This window comes from Podarcis muralis, chromosome 3 (genome assembly GCF_964188315.1).
Source record: "Podarcis muralis chromosome 3, rPodMur119.hap1.1, whole genome shotgun sequence".
NCBI lineage: Eukaryota > Metazoa > Chordata > Lepidosauria > Squamata > Lacertidae > Podarcis > Podarcis muralis.
Window position 1 is genome coordinate 76158586 of NC_135657.1, and position 26771 is coordinate 76185356.

General features: G+C 40.0%; 1 protein-coding gene across 1 annotated transcript; it reads right to left on the reverse strand.

Annotated features, from left to right (window-relative positions):
* UFL1 (UFM1 specific ligase 1) lies at nucleotides 1-26771 on the reverse strand. The gene is made up of 19 exons (XM_028723006.2): nucleotides 26604-26771; nucleotides 24446-24591; nucleotides 22340-22368; nucleotides 21260-21357; nucleotides 19849-19963; nucleotides 17667-17797; nucleotides 16838-16896; nucleotides 15771-15917; nucleotides 14683-14858; nucleotides 12590-12769; nucleotides 11605-11725; nucleotides 9819-9941; nucleotides 8818-8938; nucleotides 7683-7849; nucleotides 6620-6750; nucleotides 5503-5583; nucleotides 5052-5137; nucleotides 3250-3430; nucleotides 1-2491 (listed from the first exon to the last, which is right to left on the reverse strand). The coding sequence occupies exons 1-19, from the start codon at nucleotides 26678-26680 to the stop codon at nucleotides 2276-2278; spliced, it is 2385 nt and encodes a 794-aa protein (XP_028578839.2). The 5' UTR covers nucleotides 26681-26771; the 3' UTR covers nucleotides 1-2275.

A 26771-nucleotide genomic window follows, 5' to 3' on the forward strand; every position in this document is an offset into this window, starting at 1 on the left:
TAGGTTAATATAGTCATTTAATGAGTTCATGTAACAACAGCTACATTTTTTAAATAAAAAACACACACCACACAACTTATTTCAGATGGACTACAGGTTCCTGTACACATTTGGTTGAAGTATGGTCCCCTTTGGTCGTAGACATCATTGTGGAGATATTTTTTTATCATTCCAATTTAACTGGGCACCCTGATGAAGGTGCTTGAATTTTTATGTGCATCAAAAATTCACGCGAGGAGAAAAACATTGTGATTCTTTTGAGAGGAGTAACATAATCTTCAATCTTACTGCCCCCATATTTCCATTGCAAACGTTCAAAATCATTTTCCATTTTACAATAACAGTAGTAACAGGAGAAGCACGAAAGGTAGAAGGGCTTCATGGAAAAAAGCAGAAGCACTGAGCAAGGAGAACTTATGTAAGAGAACTTGAAGGAAAGAAAAAAAATGAACAGGAAGAGATGGGAGTAATACAAGGTGAACAACGAATAAATATTAAGAATGGGAACCAGCATGGAAAATTCTGTGGGGATGCAAATGACAAAGGGAACGAGGGAAAGACTAAAACTTCTTCTAGTGGGGCAGATATTCCTGCCATGATTTCAAACCAATCACATTTTAAAGGAATCCAAGTTTGCTTCCACTTCAGACACAGCTGCCTTGCCATAGCTCCCTTTCTTTTGTCTGGCTTGGAGCCAATCTGCACGAGTTACATCATGAATGCAGAGAAAGCTGGCTTGAGGGCAGGCAGAACTTGGCATCAAAACTTGTTCGCAGTCAAGTATCCGCAAAAGAAACCCAAAGTTGCTGCAAAGTAACTTAATACAATGGGAAACAGCAATGCTTTTTTGTTGTTGTTAAACCAAATGTTCCATACAAAAAAGAAAGTATGATTTCACTTATACCCCTAAGAGGTATAAATGCATCTAAATTACAGCAAACAGCAGGAACAGCAATGAAAAGAGTTACGCCTGGCACAAACAATAACAAAAATCTCAATGAATGGCAGTTCGGGAGAATGATTTGCTCAATAAAACCAAGACATGTACAAAGACCTGACATAGGAACTAATGATAACCTTTTCCTAGCCTTTTCTTCTTTAAATGGATTAAATATTGTGTCTCATAATAAAGGTATTACAAAGTTATAAACACCAGAGTGAAATACTATTAAACGTCACATGTATCTAGCAATGGGACACCACAAAGTGTGTTTAAGAGATCACTTTAATGGGCATTTGTCAACATTTGTCCTCTAGCAATGATCTTAAACTGTGTCTCTGACACCCCCCCCCCGAACAAACTGGTTATATATGCTAATATTAGGACTAAAATAATTTGGGGATGCTAACTTTTTTAACCACAACAATTTCTCTCCATAATGTTAAAATGACACAGAGCACTGTGTATTCCTGATACACAAAAACAATTAATTTGTCTGCAAAAAGGCTCTAATGACATTTCATTTTTAAGTGGTTAGTAATTTGTAAAGGAAAAATACAGAATCCAGAGATATATGGTTGACTTCTGAGTCCTGAGTAGTAGAACTCTTACAGGTGAAAATTTAGCCAATTCTTTCTTCTCTCTGAAGTGCCCTATACCTCATAGAAATCAGCGCTGGAGAGTTGGCAGGGTCTCTGTAGCAAAGGACGGAGAAATGAAAGGGCTGTTCGGGGGAGGGGGTTGTTTTCTCCCCTTCTATCTGTGAGAATGTCCAGTTAACAGAAATGTAAGGACACCTTCCATTTGCATATAAGCAATAACCTTTTGAATAAATGGCATCTCTTTATGTAAGGAAAACACAAGCATTGTGCGAGAACATATTTGGTGAATATGTAGGCTTTTGAGATTTCAAAGAACTCATCAGACAGAATTCTATGAAATGCAAAAACTTGCATAGTCCTACACCAAGTTCCAATCCAACAGTTTAAAAAAATATGCTCAACGTCTTCCATCCTTTCAGACCAACACTGTTTCTGTGGCCTACAAAACTGAGAATTCTTAACTCTATGAAAGCTAAATAAATGCTTTGTTCAGTTGCCAGATATTACAAAAATATTTTTAAAGACAAATTATCCCTTTGGTTATGCTGCCTTGCATTTTCAACAAGCAGTTCAGTTCTTTTTGCCAACCACATGGTTGTTGTGTTTAGGACTGTAGTATAATTATTACAAACACAGCTCCTAAAAGCCAAGGCTATTTCAAGCATTATCACAGTTTTCCTCAAAGAAAACATCCCAACTCTTTGAACATCCTGAATGAGTTTTATTAAGATTATCATTCCTCTGTTACAGAAGATTTTCTGGGCCTGAGAACAAGGTCTTTGACAGAGCCAGCCAGCTCCTGGAGTTCTTTCCGGATTGCCTCTATGCTTTCTTCTGCATTCAGGTTGTTATCCACTGAGTCGTCGTCCCCTTGCCCAATCTTCTTATTTTGACTTATCAGCTGTTTCACTACTAACCCCTGGTATTTGACAAGAAGAGAATGCTGATCCTGAAAAATGAAACAAAATGTGGCTACTAAGAAGGCAATATGAGCAACTTAAAATCAAATGGTGGTTGCGTTAGTTCATAAAGAAGAACCCGCAGTGAGAAAAGCAACTTCCTTCAAGCATAATTATGATCACATCTCAAAGAATCAAACCAACTGAGATCTGTTTTAACATGATTTACATACCGCTTAGTCATCAAAACCTCTAATCTGTTCACATAAAATATATACCAAGATTAAAATCACATTCAAAAAAGATAACCTTAACATTTCTTCAAAATACAAATGAGTGATTTTATTTTTGTCTAATATTAATGGGCAGATCATAAAAAAAAATCTATTTTAAATATTGCATCCCGCATTTACAGCTTTCCTTGGAAGACCACTGCACTGTAATATTGCACAGTAGCTGCTTCCCTTAAATTCAGTAGAGCACATACCTAATTTTCTCCCTTGTTATATACAGTTCACACACATAGTTCACTATATGTGCTTAATGAGAATTCTATGTTGTGGAAATTAATTACTGAACCAGTCGCAGAAATGTCCACTTTCATCCCTCTGCATACATGTATATAATCCTATACATATTTACTTTTACTGATTTCCATACAATTTACTCCTAGAAAGTGTGTACAGGATTTCAGCCTAAGTCAATAAAAATAAATAAATAAATAAAGTAGTTTCTGTGAATGCCAGCATTTTCTCAACTTTTGAAAAGAGGAAATTACAACACTTCTTGGTTTTTCCGCTGTAAGTACCTCTGGGATCTTTGTACTTAAGAAAGTAATGATCTGTGGCACGCATCTTCCGGGTGCATGAAGCATGCAGTGTGTTGAGAACTGGAACAGCAAGACTGATGTCAGGTGAAGAACGAGAGCTGGATCTTCTGTGACTTTCAGCTGTTCAATTAGAGCTTGTCTGTGTTGGAACAGGATTTGCCTGAGACAAGAAACAGGATGTATGATGAAAAAAGGCTTTTACCTGTTTAACTACTTGCAGATTTCGGATAATGGTGAATTAATCTGTAAGACAATGTTCCTTGAAAACAAAAGTTTTGGACTTGGACCACAGTTCAAAACTATAGTTCCACTGTCCTCTTCTGGGAGGCCATAACTAGAAACTCTCACCTTCCCATTTGTATGATCTAAGGCCTTTTAGAGTGGGTGGCATGTTTTTAATGTTTTCTCTCTCCCCATTCCCTCTTTTAATAGATGTACTACTATTGTTTTGAGATGCCTGTGGCAAAAAGGAAATGAATAAACTTAGTAATAATAATACTAGTACAAGGAAAATGACGGCAACTTCACAAACACTTAAAAAAGCTGAATACTATTCTACCCATTAACAGGAATGAAAAAGAGCAATTTGCTGGTGCATAATCAAAAAGAGCAATTTGCTGATGCCACCAAATCCACTCATTATACCTCTCTTTTATCATGGAAATCAGGGCGGCATATGTGGGTACCAGGCAGTCTCCTACCCAGGTTCTGACCAGACTTGGCTTAGATTCTGCAAGAGTCCTGTGAACTTCAGGTCATGCATTATTACCATCCCATATATTTCTCCAAATGCTGTTGGAAGTGCCATGAGGTTAAGCGACTCTATTGGACAGATTTAGGAAACCAAGACTACAGTACAAGAACATTAATTGCTACTGCTTGAAGAATGATAAAGGGCTTCTATGATGATAATAAATTATGAATACTGCTATTTCTAGCTAGTTAGCTATGACTCCACCAACTGGTCAATGTGTCTTTTCTCTTAAGTGGCCTTAATGTTAAAGCACCTCCCCACTGGTAGCCACGTGGTAGTAAAACCAACTACCTTTAATGAGGACAAATATGTGTAAACACACTGTTGAAGTATCTTTCTGTATTTTTTAAAGGATGCTGTTTCCAATTCCAGTTTAATAAAGTTGAAAGCATTTAATGTCAAATTTAGGACTCATAAGCTGCAAGTTTTTATGTGTGCAATATATATACAAGTCTATTAAGAAATAGAACCCATTGCGTTCAATGAGATGGATTACAAGGTAAGTAGGCAGTAGTGTTTTATTTCTTAAAAAATGTTTAGGGGTACTCTCATTTTCTTACTCATATTGAAATACTGCCCCTCAATGAGGCCAAACTTAGATTCACAAGATGTTTAGGGGTATCCGTACTCCTACATCCGCCCCCAGAAAAAAAGCACTGTCAGTAGGTATATGTATTCTTAATATAAAAGGATTTTAAACAGCCACAGAATGAAGATGTGTAACTCGTCAAGAGACTTGAATTTAACTTTTGTCCTTCCTAACTGTGAAGGATCTTAAATGAGCATGGCATGGGGGTGGGGAAGGCATGGCTAGATACCACCAAGAAAGCTTAGGTCATATGCAAAAAGCTGGAAAGTATCATTTCTGGAAAATCAACTTACATTAAAGCATATTTATCACCCTATTCCTTCGAGCATAAAGACTAGTTTGCCAGTGACGAAGCAATGACGTTTGCACCTATCATTCTGAAAAAGTGATCACCTGTAGAAGCCTACGGAGGGAAACTATGTATTGCAAAAATATTACCTTTCTTTCTTCTTATCACCCTTTTTCACCATAATATCACAAGCTTCTGCAGCAGCATCAAGACAGGAAACAAATTCTTCTAAACTCTTCAAAAGAAGCAGAACAAAAAGAATAGCAAAGCTATTATCTCCTTTAAATCCAGTGTGAGGTTTTCCACAGGTTGAGAGAAGCTCACCTAATGTGGAGTGTCATGACTTCCTTCTACACACAGAGGTATCTGATATTTTGCCTATATTGTGACCTCCACTGTTTCCCCCATCCCTCTTGCTTTTTTCACACCTATGAATAAAATGCTCACTCTCAGTTTATTTCGCTTACAGTTTGCCTATTTCGAAATTGACTATTAAGGGGAAAGTGAAGAACAAAATCCGTTACTAAATTAAGAATGACAAACCAAATAAGGCTACACTTCTTTAGGAGAGTGGGTGCAGATTGGATGCCTGAAACTTACCTTGCCATTCAGAGAAATGTGGAGTTTTGTTAAAGGACCTCTTGTCTCTTCAGATAAAGTACTCAAAATCTTTTTCCTCATCTATTTGAAGAAGTGTGCAAATCAATGAAGGTAATTTTAGATTCCAATGAACAACATGTTTTGGTCAATAAACTTAAAAGAAAATAAGAAAGTAGTCTTAGAAACACTAATCTTCTATGGCAGGGGTCAACCTTATTGGGCCTTGTGACATATTTGCAAACCAGAGGAATGGTCATGGGCACCTTGCACACTGCACAAACCACATTTAGGCTTGAAAAAAGTGGTTTTGTTGCACTGCCCCCAGACAATGGGGTGTTTGTCACCTTCCTGACAAGAGCCAATTTTCTCCCCACAGCTATAGTGTCCTGGAAGATCACCCCCATAACAATTAGGCTCGAGAAAAGCCTTCTGTTGCAGTTAGGCAGGGAGCAATTTTGAGGGGGACGCATAAGAGAAAGGAAAAGCCCCAGCTGCAACCCCCCACTAACTCAGAATCACCCTTTCTTCACATCAATTAGGCTTTAAAGAAGCCTTGTATTGATGCAAATAGAAGGGCTCTGTGAAATTTAATTGTGTGTGTACGGTGAGGTCAGTCCGGAGGGTCACAACCGTGGGCTGAGTTTATTGTACCACCATGCCCCCCAAAAATGCAATTTGCTTTGAAATAAATAAGCTACAATTGAAGTTTTCTTCTAAGCCTAATTTCAGCAGGGAGAGACATGTGGAGGCAGGACCCTGTGGTCAGCAGAGAAGGTCTCTGCAGGCACTGTGCTGGAGACCTACAGACAGGGAGCAGCCATAGGAAAAATGTCTGTAGGGGTTGTGGAGATCTAAGCTATCTTGTAAGCACAGGAACCCATGCCCTACAACAGGGTCTAGGAACCAATAGATAGCCAAATGTTATTAGACTACAATAACATCATCCCTGACCACTGGCCATGCTGGCTGGGGCAGATAGGAATTGGAGTTCATCAATAACACCTGAAGCACAGGTCCCCCCTCCCCCTTGTCCAGCTCTACAATGAGGGTGGGGGGGAGGATATGAACTAACTGCTTTAAGAATCTGTGAAGATAATAGGAAATAGTTTCAAAGTACCTCGGTGGTAATGGCAGTGTAGTCTTCTGCTGCCATCATTTGATCAGCAGCTAGGCAGTTGAAGATGAGGTTAGTGATGTCAGTGCAAAACGTCTTCAGCATGTGCTTGGCAATGTTACTTTGCGTCTCATCTGCAAAACAGAATTTCTGCAATTAAAAAGACAATTTGTAAATATTTGAATATTACATTAGCCAATCTAGGGAGGCCTCGGCCTTTTTTCCAACCACAAAGCATCTTACGATCTGCTTCCAGCTGCTTTTACAGGTGTTAAAATGTCTGTGGCATCACAATGCATGAAAGACCTGCAAATGTTATTGGAAAGGTCAGACAAGATGTTTCAAACTAGGCCATCTTTTGCTTCAAGCAGAGAAAGCAAATATTAAACTGACTCCTACGGGCAGTTCTGTGCAGATCACAAATGGTAGAATTCAGTGAACATCCACACAAAAATATCTGTGGTAGACAGGGGGAGAAGAATAGAAACCAAAGATGTAAAAAAGAAAAAGTTTAAGTAAATGGATGGGCAGTATCATCACAGAATTGGCAAGAAATAAAATCTAAGTCTAGTCTTCTAGAGTTCTTTTTGAAATCAGAAACTGCCCAGCAACAATGTGTTAAACCACAAATTCATTCTGAAGATAAGTGTGTGGCATCCATTACTGCAAGGATATATATACAGTACTGAGAAATGAAACTTCCCTTTCCTCCCTCCACGTGTGCCCTGTGCGCTCCCCAAATCTGCTCCAGAGCACTGGTGCTTCAATGGGCGGGCCAGGACCCACTGGTGGGTCACAGCCTGCTCTAAGGCGGGTTGTAACAGGAGCACTACCACCATGGAAATATATGGTAAAAGATTGAGAAGCAGATCCCCAAATGCATGTTTAAATGGGAAGGTTGGGTTTCAAAAGCTTGAAGATATTTGCTCCAGTGGTTTGAGGAAACCCTCAGAACAGATTTAAGGTGTGCATGGGAAGGGGGGAGGAAGTTCTGTTGCTCAAGCAGAAATCTAGTGCTACTGGAACTATTTACCTAGCACTACCTTAGATACAATCCAAGCTGTACCTGTAAAATGCTTTGCTCCTTTTTCAAATAATCGGATATTATTATACAGGGTGGACACCTCTTCCTGCAAGTCCTTGATGGTCTTTTTCCTGCTAGCTCCAGAGTAAGAAGAAGTGGAGGACATAAATACTGAACGCACAACTTCCTGGTAACTCTTGGTCAAGGGCCTAAAGAACGGAGGGGGGGGGGAGGGAATACATTAGCAAGAGACTAGTATTTCTCCAAATACTACAGAACCTCAACACAGCAAAATAACATGCTTTCCTATCAGAAGTTGAACATTTAAAGCCAAGGGCATTTTAAAAACATCAGATGCAACAGTTTTTTTGTACACAACACAATGGCTAGAATAGCACTACACAGGCCACTCACATAGCCTGCAGCTGCAGTAGTTAACAATGGCAGTTGGCAACAAAGGAGGAGTCTGGCCTGTGTGACTGCTTTAAAAATGATTTCTTTTGCTGGCTTGGAGCTGCTTTTTATGAGATCAACAACTTTCTGCTGCAGACACATCAGAGAAGGGAGGGTCAGCAGGCTATTTCTCAAGGGCCCAACAAGGCCTGTCTTTTGAACTTTGAGAAGAGAAGAAGAGTTTGGATTTGATATCCTGCTTTATCACTACTCGAAGGAGTCTCAAAGCAGCTAACATTCTCCTTTCCCTTCCTCCCCCACAACAAACACTCTGTGAGGTGAGTGGAGCTGAGAGACTTCAGAGAAGTGTGACTGGCCCAAGGTCACCCAACAGCTGCATGTGGAGGAGCGGAGACACGAACCTGGTTCCCCAGATTACAAGTCTATTGCTCTTAACCACTACACCACACTGGCTTTGAGCTGTCTGCTTTCATCACACTTGGTTAATATGGGAACCTGGTAACATAAGTTTGCTTGATTTCATCTTCCCTTCCATTTTTTATAGGTTGTAAATTTTTTAGATTGTAGTCGTTGATAGTTACTGCATTTCTTTTATTGACACGTAAGTGACTTGGGGAGCCCTTCTGGCTGAAGAGTGGGATATAAATGCTGTGAATGAATGAAGGCCTTGCAAGATGGAACACCGGAATTTTGATTTTTCATTCAGCTATAGGATGTGTTAGGCACTGTTTAAGTCAAAACTGAGATAAATAATTGAAATTACCTTATTAGATGGTCAGCGAGTTCTGTTATAAGCTCTTCAGGACAGTCCCTTACATGTTTTCTTAAAACATCCTCAATCTCTTCTGGTGACAGAAAAGGGATCTCGAGGTGCTTGCTCTTATCTGCAATGGTCATGAGAAACATAATTAGTATCTTCAATTTACTTGAAATCTACCATGTAAGAACACAAAATACATTCCTCTTAGTATCAGGACCCCCACAGGTCACAAAAAATAAGCATGTGCCGACTACTGCTATTCACATTATTCAAAATTGCTACTGTATGTTTATGACAGAGCCCTATATTTCCCCCCTCCCCTTATTTGTGATTGGATTAATTCAGGAGTCATTTGGAAATATCATGGTAAAATGGGCTTTCCCCAAAAAAATTACTGTTAAAATTATATGGATACACTGTTGCCATTTGCAGTAAGTAATGTTACCAGACACATATCAGAAATGATGCTCTTATGTGAAAAGGTTATACGATTTAAAGCATTCAGGTAAAAAAAAAGGTTTATCCTGGGCTGCATCCAACACTGTGCAAGTGTAAGACAGATAATGCACCTGATCTTCCTTTCCCTTCCTGTACATCCCTGAAGAACTTCTACAGAGGGCTGGGGGGACCTGCCAAACGTTGCCAGCTATGACGTGCTAGGCTACAGTACATGGAAATCACCTGAAACCAGGTAATGGAACTTTGCACTACCAGAGTGCTAGCACGTTCCTCCTCACACTTGCAGCCCCATATTAAAACAGCTCACTAAATTCTCTTCATCATATTTTTTTTAGTTCTGTGCTTGACCTTGATTTTTGCTTGAAGTAGAATTTCTGTGTTATCATTAAAAGGATTCATGTCACAATTCAAATAATTATCTTAGAGAAAAAGATAAACATACTAATATATCTGGATACCTTATAGGAGGATATTTCATTACAAACTCAGTACTGCATTCACAAAACTACAAGGATTAGGTTACTATAGTAGAATAAACTACAAACTTGAGCTGCTTGTTTGTGATTCCTCATCACTGTCAGCATCTTTTCTGCCCTTCTTCTTGGCTTTCTTGATCTTAAATTCTCTGGCGTTTCCTCCACCGCTACTTTTCACACTTCCAGTGCCCTCTGGTGGAAAAACTACTTGATTAGCATGTGAAGTATTACTAAGTCAAGTGATGCTTTGACAAATATAATGGAATGAAACCAAAATCCTTATAAAAACAGAGAAAATAATAACCCTGACTATACTATGAAAGGAAACAGGAGTTACTATACCTGGATGCATAATCAAAGAAAGACAGAGCTAAGAGTATATTATTTCAATATTTGTTCTAATTTCTACTTCATCAGTAAAGCAAACTGATCCTTATGAAAATGTGACTCAGACTTAAGTCAAATAAAAGATAACGGTAAAATGAAAGAAAGCAATGTCCACAGCAAGTTCCAAATCAAGATGAAAGGAAATGCATTTAAGCTGACTGACAATGAAATTAACACAGTTCAAGCAATGCTGAACAGGAAATAATTATGATTACTGTTTGCCTTTTGAACAGAACTATCATCTGCACATTTTATTTCAAATGACCCTAAACCAACTAATTGTAACACTTGGGCTACAACCCTATGCTCACTTTGCTGGGAGTAAGCCCCAATGAAATCAATGGGTCTCATTTCTGAGTAGAAGACAATTCTATAATTGCAATTTGTGAGTGTCCCAATGCCATATGTTAAAACAATAATGTAAAATTCAAGTGTAGTTTTTATTTTGGCATACAATGGGTACTCTGTTTTGGAAGAAAAGCATTATATCAAACTTTGATAAAGTTTGTTAAGAGCCACTCAGCATAAATGCCACTATACAATCACAACTCTGGTTGATCACATTCAAGCTATTTGAAAAATTCAGTGTAAATAGTTTCTAAACTCTAGCAAATCCTTTTCATCCTCTCATTTGTAAAATGAAATTACTCAATTAAATGAATATTCCTTACTTTACTATGCACAGCTTCCCCTGAGCCCCATTGAATAGAGACGAGCTTACTTCTGAGTAAACATGCATCATATCGTGCTATCAGAACACAATCATTAACATCCTGACCAAAGCCTTATGGTTTGATAAACAGACTAAGCAATGGTAACATTATGTATATAAACGTGTGACTTGACATTTGCATTAATTACACGTTTGGGGTGGGGAATGCTAATAAATAAGAGAAATGGCTATAAAGACAACACTGGTATAAATTCCTTCCATCTAATTACAGCTTTAGAGTCTGCCTTATATAGTGCTGTCTAGAGAGCTTCTATAGCCACCATGCCCTAGAAAACTCTGTTCTCTTGGGAGCTTTCCCCATCAATATGGATTTCTTGCAAACTCAATACTGAGTTCTTACTGTACATGTTAATATTCTTCCCCACAAACAACTAACCAATGTTTCTCATTGAGTCAAGTGTCTTACGGTGGGTCAAGACTACATAAATAAGTTGCGAGTGGTGATGGTGATGATGAGAGGAGCTGTTCTGCTTCACATGTCCAGCTACAGAGTATAATGGCAGAGTTACCCTGCTCCCTCCAACAATCTTTTTCTTTGCATTTCCTTGAGCTGTGAAAACTTGACAATAGTCAGCAAAGAAGAGAAGCAGTACTCTTTCTTCCCAAAACCTGCGTCGCTATTGTCAATGTTGTAATGAGGGAGAAGTCCTTGTCATGCCAACAGGACAGCTGCCAAACTAACAAGAAGAAACCATGGAATCAGTAACCAAGTAACTTATGCCTCCATTTTCTTACCTGCTGCTTTCTTTCTTCTTTCATCTTTCTTGTCTTTTTTACTTGAAGAAGCATTTTCTACAAATGCAGACTGCTTCAGGTCCTCTTCTGTGATTAAGTGCACAGGGTTATTTTTCATCTCCTAAAATGAAGATCACACATGCACCTGTTCATGTGAGATGCACTGGAACATACTGCAAATCCTTAAGGTTTCTGATACTATCTCCCCTCCTGTTTAGCATGGACGTAATGTCCCAGACACTCATAAGAGAGTGCAACACATGAAAGACACATACTCAGCTAATATCTGCATGAGGTATCCCATTTGTCAGGTCCTAGCAGAACACTATTACCTTAAACTTAGACACCATCCACTGAGCTGTGCTGGTTCTGATAGGAAGAAGATATGCAAGAAATATAAACAGAATAATCCCATTTTTTCCTATTTTACTCTGAAATGCAGCAACATATCTCAGTTTTCTTTGTTGTACTCTCACCTAGAAATAATCACTAGACAACCTTTCGTTGCCACCTGCTGTTTTGTTCTTGATTATCACAGTAGGAAAGCCAAGAATCTGACAGTGACTGGCTTGAGATATATGGAATATGGATGTAGAAATTCAAGGAATATGAGCCAAATGTGATGGCATCCCAATATTCTCCCAAAATGTGTTGCACAACACTTACAAAACAAAGGTGTCATTTTTAACTATAAGCAAAATTAAATGTAAAACACAATGATGGACAATGCTGATACCATGGGTAGGTAGTTCAGCTCAAAGACATAAAAACATCATTAATATGTGCTAAAGCCAGGCTTGCACAACATGTGACTGATCAAGCTGAATGCAGCCCACCAGCCAGAGATTGTTCTATTAACTGCAAAGACAGCTGGGGAAGGAGAGAGCACCTGATAGGCCACCCTGCATTACTGGTGAGCGGCACTGAGTTTGGTCGGCTGTAACTCATGCAGCCCTTTTCTAAAACAATGTGCCCAGAAACAAACCTTTTCAGCTTTCTGGTGCATCAGATCACTAAACAAATCAGCACAGCTGTTGATAAATTTCTCACTGACTACATTAGTGTCGCCAAAGACCAGAGTTGAAGGTTGTTTACTGAAGGATCTCATCACTTGCTGGAGCAACATGCTGGCATCTTCTACAGAGAATGAACTTGGAAGAAGAGGCTAGGAGCAAAGAAGCAAAGCCAAACAAAAACCATCACATTGTTATTTATTGTTCAACCAACTGGCTACAATATATACAGAGTTGTTTGTATAACTACCATGCATGATATTCATATCCTGGCACAGAATTTAGCAGTCCTGAGATTAGTTTTTTAATACTGCTAGTTTTTACAGCTGCAAGAAAAGGTTTGAAAGGTGTCTGAACGATGCCAGGTGAAATCTCAAAAGTATGAGGTGAGGTGGGTATTGACTACCCTGAATAACTTTCTGCAGCAGAAAATAAATTATGCACATCTCTCTGCATTGACTCAATCTGCAGAGTTGATACTCAGTGCAGAAATCAGCTTTAATAAGGTGCAGAATTTAGGTTACCTTGATGCAAAATCCTGCCTGTCTACTCATTTAATCTTTGTCTTGTGTTAGAGAGATGAATAGGTGGATGAATGTACTTTAATAAAGAGGATTTTTTTAAACCAGAAAAACTGAAAATGTAAAGATGACATTGAGAGACGGGAGGTTGGGAAATCAAAAGCTTTTTGACAAAATAAATCTTTACAGCTTTTTGTAAAGTGCCAAAGCCGTTTCAAGCTACTTGCCATGTTTGCATTAAAATAATGTACAAATTAAAAACTCCAGGTAGAATATAAAGCCAGGTAGAATATAAAGCCAATTCAAAAGGCATTTTATAACCTGCAGTATTTGATAACAGGAGTCTGTGCCCTCTGCCTGGATGATGACGGATAAACATGTAATTCCCTGTTTCTAGGGAGCTTGTTGGGAAAATTATTACTGCCACTTTGTACAAAACTGGTTTCTATCTATTGCAGTGAAGCAACTGTGAGCTAAATATGTCCACAAACCTACAGGCAAGTGGTGTGAAGAATTATAAGCTGGAATTACAGAATGTTGTAAAACACACAAGTGTATTAGAGTTAACCTGTGAATTCAGTTAGTGGCTTTATCACTCTCTTTCAGTGCTGCCTGGGCCATAATTTATTTCCACTTCCAATTTTTCACACTACCTTTGGTAAATTAAAAATGCATGTGGCACCTATTTGGAGGAGTAAGTATGCTTTCAGTCTTCAAAGCTCTATAGCTCCCCCCCGCCACACCCGATAAGGAACAGTTTCTATCACAAAGCTAAAAGCCGCTTTTGGATAAATGGAATACAGGAATACGTACTGTCTATTGAGACATAAAGCTTGATAGCAAATCTTTTTTGTTTAAGAACTGAAGTCCCATCTACAAAAATAGCATCTCAAGCAGTATTAGATTCTGCCACATCAACCCTAAGCTCTTGCTCAATATTGATTTGGCAGAAATTATGCTTTGAAATTAGGGCTTAATGCCTCTCAAGCTGGAAGAAGCGAGACTAGCAAGTGATGACCTTTCAACTGCCATGTCCTTGCAAATTGCAGTAATCACTGCTTTAAATCTGTGGTGTATAATTTTCCTCTGTGTAACTGCATAAAATAGTCTCTGTTGCCACATAGGAACACAGGGAGCTTCCTTATATAAACAGATAATTGGTCCATTTGGTTCTGTGCTGCTGGCAGTGACTGGCAGTGGTTCTGCAGGATCTCTAACAGGGTATCTATCCCCCATGACCCCACCAGGAAATGCCAAGGATTGGACCTGGGTCCTTCTGGAGGCAAACGGTTATAGACAATGTAGCACTGTGGTGAATATTTGGCAGCGCAAGGATTTCCCTTGCGTGACAGAAGATTCTCAAGTCTCTTACCCCAAACAACCTTGAAGTTTGCTGAACTCTCAGGAGATTTGGGGATGACGCATAGTGTGCATGACGGGGGAAATCTCCTTGCGCTAGTGCAAGAAGTTCAGTCATGACCTGTGCTGTGACCCCTTTTGAAAAAATAAAGCCAGCGGAAAGAAATGAAAAGCAAAGAGCATACCGCTATATCCACCCACGTTCCAGAGCTGATGGCTTCATCCACGGAGGCCTCCACTTGATCCACAATTTCCTGACCAACACAAGATGATTTCAGAAACAACAGCTGCAAGGACTTGTACCTTTTCTTTATGTAGTTCACAGGGTCTGGGATGCCAAGTCTGGACAATGCATCAAATTCTACAAAATTACAGAAAGTCCTTGACTTTGAAGCAAACTAAACTGAAACAAAACAAAACTGGGGACAATGGGCTAGACATCTCTCGGTGGACACTGACCACCCTCTTCGCAGCCTCTCTGTGGCTTTTGTTTCTTGCTCACTCTGAAGCAGTAGGGAACCCAGGAGCTGGTGTTTGTATGTTAACTTGGTAAACTTGTCAGGTGGGCAAGGGAGGAAGTCTTCCACAAGTCTGCTCACTATATCACTCCCCAATAGGAGAAGCTGGCTAGCCTCCGTTTTCCCCAATACAACAGCAATAGCTTCACTGAACAGAATAATGAAGAGTTGGGATGGCCTTGTCCATTCCCTGCGGTCCTGTCATGTGTGGATTGCCATGTGTGGATTAAAGAGTGGGACTAGGTCTGCTCTTCCAAACATGCCCTCTATTACCAAAGCTTACAGCTTCATCCAGGCCCAAAGGAGGAGCTCAGGAATTCGTCCTTCTTCCAACCCAGGAACTATACTAGGGAGCAGGGGATGGCGATGTTCTGCACTGCATTATCTCCTGCACTGGTGATCAGCAGTGGAGGCTGGTTATTAAGGGGAGTCAGCCCCCAGCTACTTGTCTTCTTTCTTCCAGCCAGCACAGAGGCTGGCACTGACTGTCAGCTTTCTCCTCCTTAGTTTTAGTGTTGCCCTTGTAGAACTCAAGAGGGATGAGGATGGGGACAAAACAAAAGTTGGCTCTGTCTGTTAGTGGCTCTGCCTACTGTTAACCTTCCTGCCCTACCAGTCTCAATAGGCGTCAACCATTACTGATGAGGAAAAATGGGATATATGAGGGTCGGAGGGAGGGGGAGATCTCTAAGAAATAGGCTTCTCTTGACCAGTAACTTTCAGAAAGAAAAGTTTGTTCAAAAGGGGTAAGTTACCTAAATAACCATTTTGCTTGAAAAACGAATCCACCCAGTTGCTCTGTGTTCTGGAGTAGATGTCAGGGATAAACACAGCCTTATCTTGCCTTCCACCAACCACTGTGCCTTTCAAACGTCCAGTACTAACAAGTTCTTCCAGCATAGCTGGGAAAAGAAACAAAGCAGACACAGCATTAGAAATACTTATGAATATGTGATTAAAAATACAGGGATTACAACCACAAATCAGAGGGATGTATGCAGGCCTATATTTTTTCTGGACAAGTTAAATAATTTGAACACACAGACACACCTAGATAGATAGATGTTAAATTGTTCTCCTCTCACCTGCTTCCTGTAGTACAGTATATTATATATTAACAAGTGGGGAAAAGTCACAGGAAAACAGCTGTTTCTTCAGCACAGTCTCAGCAGACATTTGCAGTCAGCAACAGTGTGTGCTATGGATTCTTTTTATCATTATTTACATTTTTGTGGGTGGTATGTCTTATTAAAACATTTTTTTAAAAATACATCAGCTTTGTTTGCCTGATTCGTACATGGGGTGTTATACACTAGTGTTGAAGAAATAATAATAATTTGAATGCATGTATTTAATATGAGCTTCATTTAGTTACTGTCTGATTTTCACTTTGGGTTGCAATGAATTAATTTAATTAAGATATTCTTATTTAGAACAAGGAAAATCTATATGTTGAAGGTGTGGGCAGCCAGAAAATGGTTGGCCAAAATAAATGCAAACTACATTAAATGATAGTGGTCAGGAGGAACGAACAAGAATGATATGTAGTAAACAAGAGCTGGAATAGTTTTAGGTAGCGAAAGCTCAGGACCGCAGAAGTCTTTTGGTAATGAGGCAGGGTTATTCCTCTAAGGCCACACCTCCTTTGCTGGTCCCCCAAAACAAGACAAACATGAAAGGTGCATTTTAATGGGTCAGTTTCAGTTTGCTTTCGAAAGGAGAAAAAAGTACGCAAGCTTCAAACCTTATCTTAATTGCCTCTTACTTAACACTTTCTGATATAACAAAAAATCAGCATTAAATAAGTCTGAACAAAACTCACAGTAAAGCAGATGCTCCTGAAATCCATGCCGAGTTATTAGGTTAATTATTGGCGTAGGTCTAAAGAGAGAAGTGATATATAAGAAACCAGGACACTCATACATAAACACTTAGGGCAGGATTCGGCATCTGTGAAAATCACCTCGGTTGTCCCAATCAATTTGCCCATCAACAAAAGCCCTGTGGAAGGACTTCCATGTGTGCAATGGGACTTCCCCTCCTTCTTTCCCTCTGCACAACCAAAATTGGTTTTTGATGGGGGCTAGGAGATCCCCCATAAAAGCACATGGGGGATCCTTCCACATGGCAAGCCAAAATGTTTGTCCTCATGGAACCATCGCCTTAGCACAACAGTGAATCCTTCCTTAAATATCTTTATTTATTCCACATTGAGCACCAAGTTTGTGAATACTGGAATAAAATAAATTGCTATTTTCTACTTCATAAACAGAATGCTGTTAGAACATGTTATGCAACCACTAATGTCTTTTGTTTCCAGTTTTTTCACTGCTAAAGACAAGAAATTTGTGGAGATTTCGCAGGGAGGAAACGTTTAAGGATGGGACGTCAGTAGCTGCGTAAAGATTTGGAATTTTTTTATCGGAAAAGTAGGAGCATGTCCAACTTTTGTCTATTTATGGGAGCAGATTCTTTGATGAAAAGCCAGAGCCAAAGTGATGCAGTTGCCATTGCTATTGTAATTAAAAACAGTTACGTTTGCTCTGGAAAATTTAATCTTGCTTTTATGCAGGAAGTGTCTGCATATCTCACACAAGGAGCAGATAATCAGAGCTGTTTATCCCAAAACAGAAACGTGTCTTTCAATTTACCTGGTAATGGCAGTGAACAGACCACGGATACGGGCCCGATGCCGTGTGACAAATGCATCTGTGAAAATCACTCCTCGGTTGTCCTGATCAATTTTCCCATGGATAATTTTGCCCAGGCGGATGGAAAATGCCTGAGAACATAAACACAGCAATTAACCAGAGAAGCCATTTGACGTTGCACTGTTTTTACATTTTGACTTTATGCTGCTTTTAGCAGGCTTTTAATACGTGCATGTGGATTCAGCCTTGAGACAGGATTTGATGTTAGACTACAACCAACCATTAATCCACCACTGCTTCTAGGTACAGATAAGAGGCCCCTCTTCAGAACTTGAATGCTCAGGAAGACAATTAAGCCAATGTAGAGAGCCTTACATTCCTGCTTACTATCATGGGACTTGACAGTAAGGAAGCTCTGAAGTATGGCACACATTATAGCACTAGGATTAAGTTTTTGCAGCTGATGAATGCCTCGACCTTCTGTAGTCCTACTGGTACATTCTGAAAAATACTCAATGGATTCAAGCGCGATAAGTGTTTCAAAAATTTGTGTAATTTGGAATTATCCTTCTGCTTGAAACTTTGGCTGTGCTCAGTGTCCCATCTGTCAATGGCAGCAGATTTCTAAAACCTTTGGTCTGCATTCTTTTATTTGGATTTCATCTTATTTATTCTAAAACATTTCTGTGCTTAAAAATGAAGGTCTTTCTGGCAAAACGCCATTTAAGAGGTAGAAAGGCGGGCTTTCCAAGCTTGGGCATAGTTCCAGGGCCCTAATCAAATACATTTCAGAGATTATTGGAGACAGCCAAGATGACTCAGTTAAAGATCTTAATAAGCCTTGTATGCAACCCTGAAATCTAACATAAAAGGTGGCATGTTTTAAAACAAATGTTATAAATGAATGCTACCCCCAAGCCAAATGTTATTTCAGAGTCACCTCCTCATATCAGAGTCTTGCAGGAGGGAATGTTGAATGAATGGAAGATTGGGGGCCAAACAGGGAGAAAACCTTGAATTGCTGCTGCCTTATCGATGAAGCTGTGAAGTGGAATCCTGCTGTGTATTGCTGTTTTAAAGCAAACAACAACAACAACAACATGATGTCCAGAAGGCAGGAATTGACACCTGTCATTCTTACATAGAAATCCATGTTAGTACCGAGAAAAAACATGTGATGTGGCGGATCTCTGACCAATTTTGAAGTATAATTAAAGTTCTTGCATCAAGATTCTAAGAACTCTTGTGCAAAACAATATGCACTTCAGTGACAGAATCCCTGAAGTTGTACCAGTATTAGATCACACGCAATTACATTACTTGGAACTTTGCATGTACTATTGACGTAAACAGGTTCTCATGTGTAAATAAGACATAATGTAGCCCATTTTGCTTCCTAAGTTGAGGCCCTATCCAATGTTCCCATTCTGCTAATGCAAGAGAATTGGGTTTGCAGAACAGAACTTTCTCCATTCCTCTTGTCTGCAGTCCCCTGCATGCCCTCAAAATAAACTCTGGAGTTGGGGGACCCCAGAAAAAAAATTGGGATGAACACAAGGGGAGGGAAGAAATGCAAGTGCTATGCAGTGTTGTAGCTGGGGGGGGGGGGGGCGTAGCTGGTTTTTTTGCCCTGTGTGAAGCTTCCAGAGGGGCACCATTTAGGCTTCCAGCCTGTGTGTGTGTGCCAATGCCTGAGTTGGTGTGCCCAACTAGGTCTTTAACCTAGGTGAAATAAAGCCTAGTTTTGCTCCTGGTGCTATTTTCCTGGTATGTTAGGAAAATGCATTTTTGCTCATCTGGCTGCAAACCACCACATTGGGGAATCAACAAACGCTTCCAATTTCTACAGCCCAATGGTCTGTGCTAACCAATGACTACGGATCTTAAGAAATATTTTTGCCTTTTCAGAGAATTTTACTGAAGTAGTAGATCAGGACTGCTTCACTTCCCTATTATTAGACACAGTGGCTGCCAGGAAATTAGATTCAATACTGCAGTCACAGTATTTAGAAGCAATAAGCAAATTAAAACCATGTTAGACTTTAAGTACCATAAGAAAAGACGTTGTCAAACTTAGATCACAAGCTAGTGCATTTGATACTGGAACTTATTATCATAATAGTAATGACAGGTGAAGTATGACATGCTTTAGTGAAAAGTTGGTCATTTTCATATTGATTACCTGCTTCAAGAAATCTCCAGGAAGGTCATATGCCTTGCACAAATCAGATATTTTCACTTGCCCAGATTCCTGTAACTTGTCATTTGTTTCTTCTGCTATCTGATCTAGGTAATTCCTAATATGGGGGGGGAAAGTAGTATAAAATTCCAAATTTGCCTTGCATGCTGTAACATTATTTGCTTTTAGTAATCCTATATACCGGTAGTACTATATGAAAACATTAAGTGTATGTTGCGTCTACTACAAACTTTGTAAAAGATGTGATCATTCTCCCTCAAACAGAAGTTACCATTAGTTTTCATGTTTTACAAAACTGATAAAGCAAATGTAATTCTTCATAGTGTTCTGTTGCTTGATATATCTCGTCTGAAGCTCATTTCTAAAACATAAAGATTGTAGGCTGATATTGGAGTTTAAACTGAACAGCACCCATATCTGATATCACAGCAAACATATGGTCCATGTCAGCAATAGAACACTGCATATATACTAGATATAAGCTGCGATTTAATCAGGTTGTCATTATATATAGGTAATTTGCCCAAGGCCCATTTAGTCCAGCATCCTAATTCTCACAGCTGGCAACCAGATTCATATGGGAAGCCTGCAAGCAGGACCTGTGTACTCCCTATTTGTTTTTTCCAGCACCCGATTCTTAAAGGTGATACACATTACACTAAGTAGTAAGAGTTCCTTGCACACTGTGTCTCTCTTTCAAACGACCCAAGAGGGCAAACTACTTGCTGCTGATGCTAAGGAGTCTCATCCATCTCCTCTACACACACTGGGCATAAAAGGGACACAAAGCCCCCCCCCCTTTAATTTCCAGAGCTTTTTCTGTCTTTGTCTCAACAGTAATGAGGAAAGTTTAAAAGCCTTCCTTTGCATTAATAATAATAATAATAATTTTTTATTTATACCCCACCCTCCCCAGCCAAGGCCGGGCTCAGAGCGGCTTACAAGCAATAATAAAAACAAGAAGAATGATTACAACTTAAAAACAAAAATAAAATACAACATTAAAATAATGGAACATTAAAATATTAAAATGTAGCCTCATTGCAGGAGGAGAAGGAAAAGAAAAAAGAAAGGGAGGGAGGGAGGGAATCAAATTGGCTCCAAGCCAAAGGCCAGGCGGAACAACTCTGTCTTACAGGCCCTGCGGAAAGAAATCAGATCCTGCAGGGCCCTGGTCTCATGAGGCAGAGCGTTCCACCAGGCGAGTGGAAAACAATAAAGTGGTTCTCAAATGTTTGTATGACTTCAACTGCTCAGCTTGTACAAAAGCAGTGGAGTACATTCTCAGACACAATGCATAATTATTGGCTCCCATTTCCTCATTCTGGATTAATCACATCTAAAAGCCCATTACACATTTACACTGTATTTAATCACTCTTGAAAGAACTCACTCATCTATAAGCTGCCCCAATACTAGTTGAACTGTTCGGTCTGATTTGACAAGGTCATTAGCTCGGTTTTCAATATGGAGCAGATCTACATTTACTACCTGCAGGGGGGAAAAAACAGGTTAGCACCTAGAATTCAAAGCCATCATCTGCTGTTAAAATGATACACTTTCACATTCACAAACCATTACACACTAGCTACTTTTCAATAATTCAGATACAGGTGTATCTTAACTGAAAAGGAAAACGTGATATTGGAAAAGAAAATAGCAATCAAGACAAGTTAACACACAAGGTAATAAAATCTCTAATTATTATGAAAAGCTTCAATTTAGCTGAAGCTTTCAGATGGAAAAAGGTTGGCAGAAATGAAATATTAATTCCCTGACTGTTTCAGCAATCAGTCATTGTTATTTGTGCATACTGTGACATTTAAAAAGCCCAACTTCCTTGATAAGCTAAAACAGGCTTCAAAAATTAAAACAAGTGTGATGGGGTGCTTATGTTGATGAACAGTGCGATTATGTTGCTCCCATTCTCTGTAATTTTATAATAATATATAAAATTACAGAGAATGGGAGCAACATAATGGAACCTACAGAGACACCACAGTTAGTATAAATGAAATATAGGTTAGCAGCTAAGTGTTTATACTCTACTCCAGAGGTGGGGAATCTCCAGGACACGGGACAATTTGGCCTTCTAGGTCTTTCCCCCAAAACCATGCCCACCCAGCTGACATTACTGGTGGGTGGGTGGACAGGGTTTAATGCTGCACTGGCTGTGCGATCCTGTTCCCAGCAGGTAACAGGACTGTGTAACCTAGAGGCAGGATTTAATCTCCACCCGTCAGCTAATTGCAAGATTGCAAGACTGGGGACTTAAAAGGGAAGGGGGGGGGACCCATCCGTACACTATTCAGTAAGTATTTAGGTTTCCATTCGCTACCCACTTACCTAGGAGTAAGCCTCACTGAACACAATGAGACTTATTTCTGGGTGCAAAACCATTAAAAACAAATGTGTATTTCAAATTGGCCCAATTAAGCACATATAAAAAGTATTTATGCTTAAAGCAAGTTACCTGTTGCAAATCAACAATGTTTACACGACCTGTAATAAAAGAAAGAATATATTAACAAATAGATTTTAATGCATAATATAGAAAGTCATAGACAAAGGAAGTACATTTTAATGAACTGTTTTATTATTCTTTACATTCTGATTTGAAACTTCCAGCATGCTTTTATGCATGTTGTCTGGGAACTAACCCTGCTTGCTAAATGGAATTTACGACCATGAAGTGTGACTAGGACTTCCTTTATACATAATTTTTCCAGCATAGTTGCAACTGCCTCCAAGTTTCTTGTATATTTTTCCAATTACATGTAAAGGCATCTACACATCCACATGGAAGAAAGTCATGCCACTTGTGTAGAAATCTTTACACATACCTGGACCAGCATGATGTTACCTATAAAGGTGGTGGCAGCAGCAACATCTGGAATAGCAAAGAGTATTTTGCAGGCACGCTCTAGATCTTCCATGCACGCTAGTACCGCAACTTACATCAGTGGAGGGAAAGCTTTCAAAAAAGATCTATACATGAACGTGGCCCCACTTTGAAATGAAATTGGAAGAGCTTGTGAAAAGAGTTGTGTGCTCATTAAAGTGCACAAGAGTTTGTATCATTTGCACTATGGTAACTCCACTGAAATAAGTCTGTTAATCTGCATAAAGAATAAGATTTCTGTTGATGAAGCCTTCTGGTAGCTAATGCTTTGTTCTTAAACTAAACAAACAATGGCATGAAAAACCAAAAGGCCTTTGCCTTTATTCCTGTTCTCAGCATGAAAGGGATGCTACAACTTCAGATATCAACTGATACTTGCCAGGAAGAAAGCTCCCTCAATTATTCTTTTCCTCATACCCTAGGATTTTAATTGTTACCAGCAGTGGCACAGCTACTGTTCAAACCCAATCTTGAGTGAGGCAACTGGCAACTTCCAAAATGGGGAAAGAGTTCATTTTTTTAAAAAAAATAAAACTGTGCTGGGGTGGGGGGTAAGAAACCCTTCTTCTGATTCAAACCCAGGCTTCTCATGGGTGCTTTTTATGAAAAATGCAAGGGATGGAATAGCTAATGACAGTTTGGCTCTTACTCACCTTTCAGATAAGACCAGACAGCTTTGTAAATACAACTGAATTCTCTGTTACAATCCTGTCTCCAGTTTCACTTAACTTTTTACACTGTTTTTTTACAACTTTCCCATTCAGTGCAGACAATGTATGTAACATACCAGAATAGTGCTAAACTGTGCTTGCAATTCCACATAAAAATATCCTACATACTTCTTTGCACTTCCTTTTAAATGATAAATGAACACCAAGTATTCCAAATTCAGCAGCAGCTTGAGAGGTAAGTGGAATGGCATAGAGGCTGCAGTCCTATACCCACGTATCTGGGAGAGAAGCCTATTGAACTCAATGGAACATAGTTCTGAGTAGACAAGCATGGGACTCCAATGTAAAGTTACCTAACATTACCATTATTAGATGAGCCCTGGGTCCCTTCCAAGCTAGGATTTTACCACTAGCAGTTTGGATAATCAGAATTGCTGCTTTTGTTTTCCACCCTAGCCCTAGCTGATCTTGAAGATATGTCTAATGGTTATTTTACTTTGGCGAGTCCATTCACACTATGAAATACAGTGGTGCCTCGCAAGACGAAAATAATCCGTTCCGCGAGTCTCTTCGTCTAGCGGTTTTTTCGTCTTGCGAAGCAACCCTATTAGCGCTTAGCGCTATTAGCGGTTTAGCGGCTATTAAAGGCTTAGCGGCTAAAAGGCTATTAGCAGCTTAGCGGCTTAGAAAAAGGGGGGGGGGGCGGAAAAAAATCGCAAGACTCACAAGACGTTTTCGTCTTGCGAAGCAAGCCCATAGGGAAATTCGTCTTGCGAAGCAACTAAAAAACGGAAAACCCTTTTGTCTAGCGGGTTTTTCGTCTTGCGAGGCATTCGTCTTGCGGGGCACCACTGTAGTGTTAGAATCATGACCCTTAAATATCTTGATGGGAAGGATACATGTTTCTATGTATTTTTATTTTCCCAAAGCAAATTATCTTTAAAGTTTCTTTCTCAGTAGTTGAGCTTGTAAACATATTTAGAAATAATATTTTTTACACACTTACCACCATGAACATGAAGTTCATCACGGATCTCTCTGCTAATCTGTGCAGGAGTAATATACTCTTTTCCATCAAGAGTATGCACCACTTCCAGCTGTTTTTCAGCAATCAACTTAGAAACGATCTCTATGCAATTACGTTCCGACAGTCTGCATACATAAAAGAACAGCAAAACATCTTGCATGAGAACCTGACAACTTGATTTTAAACAAGTGCTACTTCATTTCTAAGACAACCTGGAGAAGCTTTAGCAATCTATTTATGCCACAGAAATTCAGAAATTTTCAGTTAAGACAAGTGTTTCTGACAGATCGACAATACAATCAAATTATCCCTTAACGCTCTGTCTTACTGCAAACAGAAAGCAGAAAGGTGAGTTTCACTGCCATCACACCATGCTTACAGGTTAAGCAGGGATTCTTATCAATATTAATAAAACTGGGAACGTTACTAGGGGTCTGTACTCCAGATTAACTGGTGCAAAACAGGCAAGAAAGTTGTTTATTGGGGCTGATCAAACTTTGTGGAGCTTCATATATACTGATTTCCAACAGCTTTCTCCCCACACCTTAGATTCCAAGGCATTTCCCAAATACCAGAATAGCAACTTGTAGGTACATTCAATACTGGATGTCTAATGCAGTTTTCACAGAATTACTGCAGATTTTTTTATCTTCAGTAGATTATATCAGAACTTGAAATGTAACATCGTATTGTGTTTTTGGATAATATTGGTTACCATTCTAAATGCACTGAGTAATGGACATCAATGGATCTTTTTTGCAGCTAAATGGAACAGAAGTTTGTATTGTGTTATATGGCCATTCCACAAACAAAAGCAATTGCCAGCCTTATCACAAGCTCACAAAAACACTGTCTGCTAAATATTAGACCTTGTGGACTGCCATGGGCTTTTCAGTTTTATATTATTATATTAAAAAATAATACAAAACAGTATGCAGTAATACATATTCTGAAAATGTCCAAACATGTATGTCGAGTCATACTTTCTTAGTTCTGTTCTCATATATTACACACACACATTCATATTCAACCATCATCACAGTAATCAAAGGTCTAGTACAATTCTTTCAAAGGCAAAGCCTGTTAAAATAAGCACTTTGACAAAACTGCCAGAAATGATTTTCAGGTGGCCCAAGAGTTACCCTTTTTGTGCTTTCACAGCAACATTGCAGGCTGTGTTTTACTGAGCTGGTGCAGCCCTTTAGCTTTACAGTACATGCATCTTACAAGACCCCCAGTATTACAGTACTGGGATGCAACTTCCACGGACTAAAGAGTCCACTTCATGAGGAGCAGGCCGAAAGCTTATTCCCCAAATAGGTATGTCAGGAGATACAAGACCCTTTTAAGTGCTTCTGCTGCAAAGCAGGCCAACATAGGAGATCGATATACAGTGGTACCTTGGGTTACATACGCTTCAGGTTACATACGCTTCAGGTTAAGAACTTTGCTTCAGGATGAGAACACAAATCACGTGCTGGCGGTGGCAGTGGGAGGTCCCATTAGCTAAAGTGGTGCTTCAGGTTAAGAACAGTTTCAGGTTAAGAACGGACCTCCGGATCAAATTAAGTACTTAACCCGAGGTACCACTGTACCAGGAAAGGCCTCGGGCGCTTGTTCAAATGTTAAATGCACGGGGGACCTGTTGACACGTTTGCAGGATGCGTGGGAAAGGGCAGCAGCGAGCAAAGCACGGATTCCCAAGGCGGATAGGATCGCTGCTGCTGCTGCTTCACTGGCTATGCCTATGCCTTTGGCAGCAGCACCTTTAGCAAATGAGTATTATCCGGATGACATTTTTCTCTAGGCCAGGAAAAGCTCTAGCCCCGCTGTACTGCATTTCTGGATGCCAAGGTTGTTAAAAGCAGAGCACGTGGAGCGGGGATGAAAACAACAACAACAGGCAACCCTACTTAAGAGCATTACGGCACTAAGGTGAGCAGAGACCCCTTCCCTGCTGAAGGGCTGCGCCGCTTCTAGGGGCATTACGGCCCAGAGGGACGCCGTTGAAGCGGCTGCTGAGCACGGAATGAAGGAGCCTCGGGCTCGTCGCGCGAGATCCCGTGGAAAGAGCGAGATTCGTCCGCGCGAGGGGGGCTCGCGGGTGGCTCCTCCCCTTCCCTCCCCCCCCCCTCACCTCTGCGTCGCCTGGGCGAACTGGGCGGATTGGAACTGCTGGGACAACTTCAGGATCTCTTCCCAGGTAGCCGCCATGGTTGCCCCGCGTCCGAGGAGGGGGCGGGGAAAGGGGGGGAGGAGGAGGAGAAGGCGGCGGCGGCGGAGTGGGAACGACGAGGCCTCTGGC